This window comes from Chelon labrosus (assembly GCF_963514085.1).
Source record: "Chelon labrosus genome assembly, chromosome: 2".
NCBI classification, from domain to species: Eukaryota; Metazoa; Chordata; class Actinopteri; order Mugiliformes; family Mugilidae; genus Chelon; species Chelon labrosus.
In genome coordinates, this window is record NC_140338.1 from 5,682,196 (window position 1) to 5,693,178 (window position 10,983).

Genomic DNA, 10,983 nt, shown 5'->3' on the forward strand with positions numbered 1-10,983 from the left:
ACAACTAAACCTTTTGAGAGCATGATTTAATCCAGTTAATAATGCAAAGGAGTATTATTGATTGGTTTTAATCAACATACTATTTGGATCTCCTTTCACCTCTCTGTAGGTCAGGTTTTTTTATTCTGCGACATCATTAGATGAGGTCCTGGCCACATCCCACCGTCCAGGGGAGAGCTTCCAGCTGGGTTCGTGTGAAGTTTCCAGAGATTGTTTCCAGATTCCAAGATCCGTAGATGAGCTGGGTGGCGAGCCGCATCGAAACTATTGATACTGCACTCTGAGAGTGGTGAAGGATTCCTTCATTCCCCTTTCCTCACGGACTGTGTGGTAGGACAGAACAAACATACACTGATACACGGATCGAAAGAACAAAGGGCCCCAACGCTAACTTTGGGAACAAAGGGGAACTACTGTTTTCTTTTTTTTTTTTTTTTACAACCTGGACCTTATTTCTGGCATAAAATACGACCGTTTACTCACCCATATAAGTTTTGTGTAAATTGTATTCCTTTGGGAGATATTTAGATCTGTGTATATCCATATAGTGGGAGTGACTGGGGCACCCAGACGCAGCCTCTAAATAACGCATTACCTGCCGCGAAACTCGTTCATGTCACCAATATTTTGTTATCGTGCGCTAGTGCTATTGCCCATTGAGTCTCTGAGCGCCACGCGTACCCGCAACAGTTGGCTTGTTTACCTGCAATTTGCTACTGCTAGTTTTTTGCAAAATGGCTGAATATTTTTCAGATTCTGAGGTCATGGACGAACCATAGTAGTAGCAAATTACAGGTAAACAAGCCGACTGTTGCGGGTACGCAGGGCGCTCAGAGACTCAATGGGCAATAGCACTAGCGCACGACAACAAAATATTGGTTAAAAGAACGTTATTTAGAGGCTGCGTTTCGGTGACCCAGTCACTCCCACTATATGGATATACGCAGATCTAAATATCTCCAGAAGGACTACAAATTACGCTAAAGTTATATGGGTGAGTAAACGGTCGTATTTTATGCCAGGAATAAGGTCCAGTTCCAGAACAATTGAAGACAGTAAAGGCTCAGCAAAGAATCATGAAGGAGGAAACCCAGCGTTTGGTGACATCCTTGAGTTCCAGACTTCATTCAGTCATTGCCCGCAAATAATTCCCAACCAAGTATTAAAAATAAACATTTATGGTAAAGTCAATTTGTCCAATTACTTTTGAGCCCCTGAAATGAGGAGACATTGTACAAAAACTGTTGAAATTCCTAAAAGTTTCATAGGATATTTTTGCTCAACCCCTTGAATCAAATCTGAAAGTCTGCACTTCAGTTGCATCTCAGTTATTTTAATCCAATGTGGTGGCGTGCAGAGCCCAAAATCATGAAGACTGTGTCACTGTCCAAATATTTCTGTGCCTAGATGTAAATAAAATAAAGTATTCATCACCTGAATCACAGCAACTGTTTGATTTGATATTGAAACAGCTCTCGGGAATAATGAACACAGTGGATCGGAGGTTCGTGTTATCCCAGTTTTATTGCACCAACAGTCGACACATGCATGTATTCAATCAATGTGAACATATGATTACATACAAATTAATTGAGCAGAGTGTCAGACAGCAGATATGTCTGCTTCTAAAACAACGTGGGGGAAAACATGCCACGAAACAAATCCAAAAATAAAAACTGTGTACTCCCACATAGTCAGGACTTCCTGGACACGTTACATTAAATAAAAAAAATAGTAATTAAGGTTGAAATAAAAGACATAAAACACAGGCTCATTGCTACACAGAGCAGACACGAGGCTCAGCTCCATGTACCACAGCCTGTCGCCAACTAAAACCCAGAGACTTAACACAGACGCTAACACCAGCAGCTACCAGTGTGAATGTGAAGAAAGGCCGAGTGATCTGAATATCAAGGGGCCCCTGTCCCAGTCTGGAGCCTGGTTTGAAGGAGGCTTTAAAAAAAAAAAAAAAAACAGATCTCTGGTTTTCCCCTGTGCAAACAATCTAGTGAAAATGTGATTAACAGGTCAAAAGATTTTCAAATCAAACACTCAAGAAAGTGTGTTCAGAGGCCTTGTGTGTCCCTACACCCCAAAGGGAGCTCTAAAAGAAAAAGGTTACACCTGGCGGAGGTTAAAGCATCGAAGAAAGACCTTCTGCCACAGTCGGCCACAGAGCGTGAAGCGTCACATTAAACTATCTCGAATATCCGGTTAACCAAAAAAATATCAAAAAGATGCCAAAGTCGAGGCATCCTTGAGCTTTTCCTTGGACAAAGCAGAGGGGGGGGGGGTGAGAAGATGAACAGAAAAGAGGCATCAAAGTCCATTTCAATCTTGTCATTTTTTTCCCTCACAGTTCCCCAAGGTGAGTCTTTTGCATTTTCACTTGGTCGTGCCGTTCAGCTTTCCAGGGAGGTTAATGGAATTAAAATCAATGACAATCTCAGTCCTCTTGGGCTCGAACTGCCTGTCAAGACACAGCGAGGGAGGAAAAAGTTAACAAAAAACTGAATTAGACAGACACAGGTATGAGGACACGCATGGAACAGGATGAAAGTCAAGTAGGCACCAAAAAAAGACTGGATTCACTCTAGAAACACTTCTCAATGAGGATGTACCGATCAAGTTTTTCCTAATTCCTAAAGTCTTTCCTTGTCTTCTCTTAGAGTCGACTGGATTCAGTCCAATAAATCTTTCTGTCGAAGTTAATGTAGTGTGGAGAGGGTAGCTGGTACCTTGTGTTCTCTATTCCAGAAATGTTCTGGTCATCCAACGCTGCCATAAACTCCCTAAACCTCTCTGAAAGATTTCTCTCCTTGACGCTGTCTCCAGGAAACTTTTCTCTGGGTTCAGTGTTTGTTGTTGTTTGAGTGCAGCCTTTGCCTGAGTGGACTCTGTGGATTCTGTTTAGTAATTTCATTGGCGCTCTTGCATCAAGGTGGTGATTATCAACTACTACCACCTCACCAAACATCCACATTCAACTAGCTACTAAGTGCTGTCTGACTCATTTTACACAGCAGACGTGGTCAGTTATGAGATTTTGGTTCTTCATCTTCTTCTTTGATATTTGCAGCTTTGGCGCTAGCTAACTGACATGAAAACAGGAGAGGAAGACGACATTTGACGCTACAACGACCTGGTTTTGGACCTGAAAAATATCTGCCTCGGCTGAAGCTCTGATACGGTTTCAGTTTGATCTTTTAAAAACACATCAAGATTGGCCCCGATATCCATTCCCATCCGGCACTGTCCCTACTCATCAAGCCACACTAAATCTTTTGTGGAAGGAAAGCACAGATGGCGCAAGTTTTACCAAAAACTTCAGAAAAAAACCCTCAAAAAACTAAATTCTTCAGTGATTAGTGCTGACTGTGATTAGAAATGCATCCGTATCATCCTGTAGACAGTCACCATTCAGTTTATTTCACATTTTGTTTGGTTCTATAGGTGTAAGGCATTTGCAGTTGGAGATGCACTGGAAAGCAGTGATGCCATGATAGCAATTAGCATCTCCATTAGCACGTACTTTGGAAAGTCTATTGAGTTCATTTGTCAAAGTCACTGGAATAGTTGGAAAATCTTCTACTTCTTCTTGGGCTGTTAAAAGTAAAAACTGCGACACGTCAAATCGACGTATTTGACTTTGACGACGCTGATGAGTTGTTGCAGCTCAACTTGCGTCCCGTTGCTGCTCTCAATAACGCCAAGCTCAGTCCAACAATCGTCCCATCGCACTTCTTGCCTTGGTTTAATCTGGCTCAGCGTTAACTTGACGACTTCAGACTGTGCATTAAAGAACTGGTGCAAGAATTTTGCAAGATGGCGAGCTGGTCAACAGCAGAAGCACCAGCATGGATGGATGGGACATCTCAGAACACGGGAACGAAGCTTGAAGTATTAAGCAGCACAATGATGTGTGCAGCTCAGCTCAGCAGGAGCAGAGCTTTTATGTTTTCAGCCTCTCTCCCTCTCACGTCTCACGCTGACCAAACAAATGCTGCATTCTTTGTTGTGAAACAGCTGCAGACTCCATGTCATCTCCAGACTTAGACACGGCCTGCGCGGGAAGCTGGGCGCTCGACACAGCAGCGCTAATTTTTAATATTCACCCAAATCTTCTGAGGCACGATTGCGACCGTACTGCAGCTTTGTTTTACTTGTTAAAATAGTTTTCTACACCGTCATTACGCTCGTTCTTCTTGTATCGTTCAAACGGTCATAGCACCTTTCATCATCTGCTCCCCGAGATGTTTAAGACAATAAATGTACGTGTTGAAACGTGTTCCTCACCTGAACTGTATCCCTGCCATGTTCAGCAGTCTCCTGGACGCGGCCATCTCCGGCGTGTCGTGGTACTTATCAGACAGAAACACCACTTCCTTAAGTCCTGTACAGAGGGAGCAGAGAGCTTATTAGTGGGTTTTAGAGCAGAGATGTGCTTCCTTACTTCCTTCCTTGGGGGCGTGCTTGGTGGAGGAAAACATGAAGAGAAAGAACATAAATCTACAGGACAAACTTTATGCTTTTAGCGCCAATGTAGCTTTAAAAAAAAAAAAAAGAAAAAACACCAAAAACCCTAAGTATGCTGTTCACGCTGAGCATATTCAAGCTGTGAGGCGCCGTGCAGCGTGATACAAATAGTCTAATGATGAAAGCTTTTGACTCCACACTGAGAATCTCTGGTTCTGTTCCTCTACTGTGACCAGGCACGTCTCTCTCTGCTGATTATTAACTAAACCTTATTTGATAGGATTATTGGAATAGAATATTAACACATGATAATTAAGGAGATTGAGCTGGCCTTACAACCGGGGCAGATTTTAGAAGTTTTCATCTTTGAATTTACATATTTTTTTTTATACAATTCTTTGAATCTTGTAAATCAAATCGAGCTTTAATTTCATTTTGACACAACTGTAATGCAGACAGATTGAAACAGGGTTTGTGGAGAGTTGGATAAATAAGTAAACCTGCTAAATAGAACCGGGTGTCAAACTAAATACATAAATAAATGAATGTGCAATTCAATTTGATCTGGATATGAAAGATCGATTTATTGTTTTTTTGTTTTCCCAACACATGCCCAATCTTGTGAGACCACAGAGAAGAGCTGGACACATGAAAGGTGTGAAACTAGAGGGAACATGCTCCACAAACCTTTGGAACCAATGACGACATCAGTTTCAGATTTTAAGAGAGTCTGTGAGGGTTCTCGGTCATCCAAAAACGTAACCAATCAGAAACTCGTTGGATGCTCTGATGGGTTACGTCCACAGATGCTTAAACCCCAACTCCCTGCCAGTCCTTCAGAACTAAAGAAGTTACTTGGATGAAAGGTCTTCAAGAAACTGTCCAATTGTCTTTTCTTTAAACATTTTTGGATCTCGCCTCACAGCAAGAAGGTTCTGGGTTCGAATCCAGGCCGACTGGTTTGGTGGAGTTTGTATGTTCTCCCTGTGTCTGCGTGGGTTCTCTCCAGATTCCTCCCACCGTCCAAAGACATGCTGGTTAGGTTCATTGGTGATTCTAAATTGGCCGTAGGTGTGAGTGTGAGTGTTTGTCTGTCTCTCTGTGTTAGCCCTGTGATAGACTGGAGACCTGTCCAGGGTGGACCCCACCTCTCGCCCCATTGACAGCTGGGATAGGCTCCAGCCCTCCCCCCATGACCCTTCACAGGACAAGTGGTTACAGAAGATGAATGAATGAATATTTGGATATGTGTAAATGAATTGGCATCGAGTCGGGATGCTTTGAATTGGAATCTAATCAAATCAGGGGAACGGTAGCAATACCCAGCCCTAGCACCAACTCGTTATGGATTAAAAAGATGCAAAACCTCCAACGCAACCTCAGGTTATGGTTTAGAGTCGATTTTAACTTAAAGATATGAGGAAAAACTTCTATGAAAACACTAGAAAAGTAATGAAAAGGGGACAGAATTCCTTACAGACCCAGACAAACTCATCGGATCGACGCTGAATAACAGAAAATGATGCATTTTGGCAATTTACTGGCAGCACCAGGTGGTTCCATCCCTTCATAAAACTGCATGATCGTCCCGCTGTCCTGATGACTGCAGGGCGAGACCTTGTGCGTGTCGACACCTACCTGCCTGGATGATGAGCTTGGCACACTCGTTGCAGGGGAACAAAGCCACGTACATGGTGCAGCCTTTCACATCGGCGCTGTTCTTGTTCATTATGGCGTTCAGCTCGGCGTGGCACACTGTGGAGGAGAGCGGTGAAGAATAGTTCAGGTCATAGCGTGTTTTCTTCTTTCTACCTTTTGGGTTTTATTTTATTTTACATACAGTTGGAAATATACCAGATCAGTTTGGTTTTGACCATCTCTCCTTTCTACACTATTAATTTTACATATACTGTAGTTCTTTCTGATGAGATTCCTCATCCCCCAGAAGTAAACGAGCTGTTATTTCCACTTTAGAGAGTCCATTAACGTTCTCCATCCACATTCTCCTATAGTGAGTTTATTCCATGCATTGAAATCTTCATCTCTATACTTCCTGCTGTATCTCCTTTTTTTTTTCCTCCCCTCACAGCAGACATGTTGGCTTGTCATAGTGGGGCCAGTGTAGGTGCAGTAATGATGGCTCAGTTCCATTAAGTGTCCCGGTTGGCCATGACAGCAAAGCCACATCTCCACCCCACCCCCCTTTAAGTGGAACGCTGCCATCATTAACACACCTGTGCTTTCCATTATTATGACAATTCAAGACGTCCGCCGTGAATAAAGGTCCGTGCAGCCTGACTGTTGACAGTCTGGACTCAACTCGTTTCATTATATTTTGACAATTAGGGCGTGTTATTCCAGCGCTGGCTAATGCGGCCTCAAGCAGAGATGAAGAGCACTTCTTTCTAACTCCATTTTTTTTTTTTTTTTTTCTATTTTCAAACTTTAAACCAGTGTGGGGGCTGAGGACTTGAGGAAGATTGTCTACCTCTTGCTCCGTAATGATAACATCTGTCAATGGTTTCCATATATGTCAAATATCCAAGCAGACTCTCTCTCTATATAAAAAATAAATTAAAAAAAGTTGGTGAATTTTCCCTGTAATGATTACACTGCCTCTGTTCTAGCTAGGAAAGAAAAACGCACCAGTAAATTGCTTGTTTAGTTCACTGCAACGTCTAGGGAGTCACTTTCAATCTTAGCTATTAGGAAGAACCGCTACTGAGGTCGGGAATCGAAAATCGGTTCCAGCTCTTGAGGCTTTAAGAAGAAATCATGGAGATGAAGGGAGCGATGGGAGGAGCTTGGCTACAAACTGCATCGTCTACTACGTCGCCTTGGAATGAGTGCAAGGCTGTGGTACTCAAATATAAGCAACATGCTGCAGCAACAGTCTGCACAAGCATGGTTGTATGGAGGTCCCAAGTGTGTGTGTGTGTGTGTGTGTGTTTGTGTGTATAATGGAAGTCAATAATGACTCTGCATTGGTGCTGCTAAGATATTGCATGTGTGGGGGGTGGGTGGAGTGAACGCTCTTGTCGTTAATCCAATATCTTTGATCAACGTGGACGCTGAATCCACAAAATCTTCAAATGTAGTCCATTTATTTATGTCTCCACTGGTTATTAACTATCATCCTAATGTCGTTTTGTGTCAGAATAACATTTCTATGCACCGATCAGCCACAACATTAAGACCACTGACAGGAGAAGTGAATAACATTGACCATTTTGTGACAGTTCAGTGTTCTGCTGGGAAACTTTTGGACCTGGCATTCATTGGTGTGGATGTTACTTAGACATGTAGCACCCACCCAGACCAGACCAGGCACCCCCACCCCATAGCAATGACACTCCTTGATGATAGCACATAAAAACAGTTTAGGAAGAACTCAACAAAACGTGAAGAACAGCACAAGGTGTTGACCTGGCCTCCAAATTCACAAGATCCCAAACTGATCAAGTATCTGTGGGATGATCCTCAAAGGCCCCCCACTAACAACATCCTGTTACCAGACACCACAGGACACCCCCAGAAGGCCCATGTCCATTCTCTGATGAGTCACAACATCAGGACTCTATCAGTTAACTCTCATCTTTGGTGAGAGAAGACAGACAGGAAAAGAAGGAGTTTAATTAATTAATTTTCATGTGTCTTGATCTATTCAGCCTCTTGGTTTCTCCACATAGTGTGGATCATTAACAGCAAGGTTCAATTCAGTCAATGTTCAGTGTTTAACGTACTCAAAACAAGTGTCAGGAGGAGATTGTGATCACAGGTATAACAAAAAACAGCTGCTGAAAGTACGACTACTTTTTTTTTTATCCCACGCAGCAATCGATAAATAGTTGGATTGGTAAGCAGAACTGAAAACGGCACCGATCTTGATCAAATTTAATAAATTCCCAACCTGGAACCTACTCTGCTGGGAAAGATTGAGATCACTTATTTTTCCTCTCTTATAAACTGAAGTAAGAGGGGAGGAAAAAAAACTAGAGGGAGAAAGATAACGAGAGCATCTCAGTGCTGGAGAAAGATCCTCATTATTTATCCTCTACCACCATCTACAGGTCAACCTGACACATGAAGAAGACTCAGCAACTTTAAAATGGGATCATGTTGACTTCAGACAAGCTGTTGGATGAAAGCAGGAGTATTTTATCTATACATATGTGCAAACTTAAAGCCGGGGAGAGGCATAAAGTCAGAGTGCAGACGTGTTCCTACCGTATGGGTATTTGGTGTCAAGGCGGTTATCAGCAGAGCGAGACCAGGGCAGCAGGTCGTCATCGCAGCCGTTCGGCATGCCGTTGTAACCGATGCCGACGATCTTATTCTCCGGGTTCACTATGCACGCTCCCACCTGCAGAGAGGTTTCCACAGCTCAGTCAAAGGAAAATAACCAGAGATCAGAAGCAGCTCTGGACAGTTGTAGCACCTCAATGTAAATCTATTTTATGATTTTATCAGTGACTGCGTGTGTGGACGCCAAAGCCTAAACCGCCTATAAGTCACAGTGACAATAAGACATAGTTCTACTTGTCAGTGTTTGCTTTAGATGATTGTCAGCCGGTGAAAAAAAAAAATTGTCTTGGACACAAACCCAAAACCATACTGAAGTATCCGACTCTTTTCACCTTCATACACACCTGTGAGCTCGGGTCTTTGCTCCTTTGTGCCGACAGAAAAGCTACAGCCATGAAGTACTCTGGCCACTCCAGGTAGTCCTCCCTTTTCCGGGTTGTGGTACTAGAGACAAAAACGCAGGGAGACACAGCATAAGTAAATCCCTAAACTCTAATTCCCTGACATGTACATACAAACCGGAACAAAAGAATTACATTAAAACCCGCCCCTTCAAAATTAAATCTTCTGAGAATTAGCTTAACGTGCGTCATCCTGAGTCGAGGCTTGAACATATCATCTTACATCCACCAGGGGAACAGGCTGTAGTTTGATTTACAGAAATCTCCTACATGTTCTTCAGGTCTGAGAGAAGCTTAGTGAAGAAATAGCCCTTAGACTTCTAACTTGATTGACCAGAAAAAGAAAAGCCTACGCCTGCATCACTGGACTAAGGACTAATGTGTTTCTGGTGGCTTGACCTTTGACTTTACTGTACATGCTGAACCAAATCTAACTTTTAATTTTGTTTGTAGGTAAAATAAGACATTTTGAAAACTATTTATTGGAGTTACTTTAAATAAAAAGTGCATTTTGACTGAATAAGTCTAGGCTGGACAATATGACGTTGCACATTATTTCAACTGCACATTTTTTTTATTGTCAGTATTAATAGTCATGTGTCTTCCTTTGCTGCTTTGTTGTGCGGTGTCCCCCAGGGCTCATTCCTGGGACCAATTATCTTCTCCCTGCATATGCTCCCCCTACACCAGTTGGTTAGTAGTTAACCATCCTCCCTTTTTAACCGTTTAGCTCCCATCAAAGACTTAATGTCCCTCATCTTTCTCCGTCTTAACCCTGGCAAAGCAGATCGTTTCACATTACCGGATCAGACCAACTTCACTGCAGCTGTGACCCAATTTGCGCATTTACGATTTCAACTAAATATCAAAGCCACAGCAAACAAACAATCTGAGTCATGTTTGACTTTTGATCACCAGATTAATAAACTTGTTCAGTCCTGTGTCCTTCAGCTACAGTATATTTCCATAAACAAACATATCTTGTCCTCAGCTGACGTCCGCACGTCTCAGATGTCAGGACGTCCTACAACGCCTACTATTGGTTCAGAATACAGCTAGTCACTGTGTCCAATAAAATTTAGGGCCACATAAAATCTTTTTAACTCCATGCTCTACTGGTGGCCCACTTCGCTTCAATCTGCCCATAGATTTGCTTTAGTTGTGGATTTATGACATTTTATAGCCATACACCATTATTGTAAGTTTTGTTTGCTTTAGAAATGCTATATAAATAGCCTATATATAAATTAAACACAACTATAAAAGAAGGTAAAGATAAAAGGCCAAAATAAAAAAAGAAAGACACTATCCTGTTTCTAATAACAAATTAACTGCACAGTCTGTAGTTTTACTTGTTAGTTTTAAAATAAATAACTGTTATTTCTGCCTTACTTGCACAATATAAAAAGATTGACATCAACTTTGAATTATTTTAAGCACATATCCACTGACTATAGACATTAAATATGAAGAAATAACCCAGAGAAAGGTAAAAACTAAATAAAAACATGGTGGAAACAGCACGAGGACAGGCATTTCCCAGTATTAACACAGCCTTGGTCTAAGTTTTCACACATCTATGTCCTTAACCGTGGTTGTAGATAAAAAAATAAATAAAAGTTACCCGTTCAATAAAGTCTGGGGCTGAATTTCCTCCATGGTTTTCCAGATATTTGCCGCTTTTCCTCGCTCAGTTTGACTCGGCGCGGAAACCACATCAACTTCAAGCAGGAAGTGATCTCCCGGGTTTTTTTGCGTGCATGAAATACGTCATGACGTCCAAACTCCGCCCCCCCGTCGC

General features: G+C 42.1%; 1 protein-coding gene across 1 annotated transcript; it reads right to left on the bottom strand.

Annotated features, from left to right (window-relative positions):
* Positions 1-1,511: 1,511 nt before the first annotated feature.
* Positions 1,512-10,911, bottom strand: dctd (dCMP deaminase). Its single transcript, XM_084561384.1, has 6 exons — positions 10,807-10,911; positions 9,126-9,225; positions 8,704-8,839; positions 6,115-6,231; positions 4,297-4,393; positions 1,512-2,470 (listed from the first exon to the last, which is right to left on the bottom strand). Exons 1-6 carry the CDS (start codon positions 10,839-10,841, stop codon positions 2,386-2,388), a joined length of 570 nt encoding a protein of 189 aa, XP_084417510.1. The 5' UTR covers positions 10,842-10,911; the 3' UTR covers positions 1,512-2,385.
* Between the last annotated feature and the right edge of the window lie 72 nt (positions 10,912-10,983).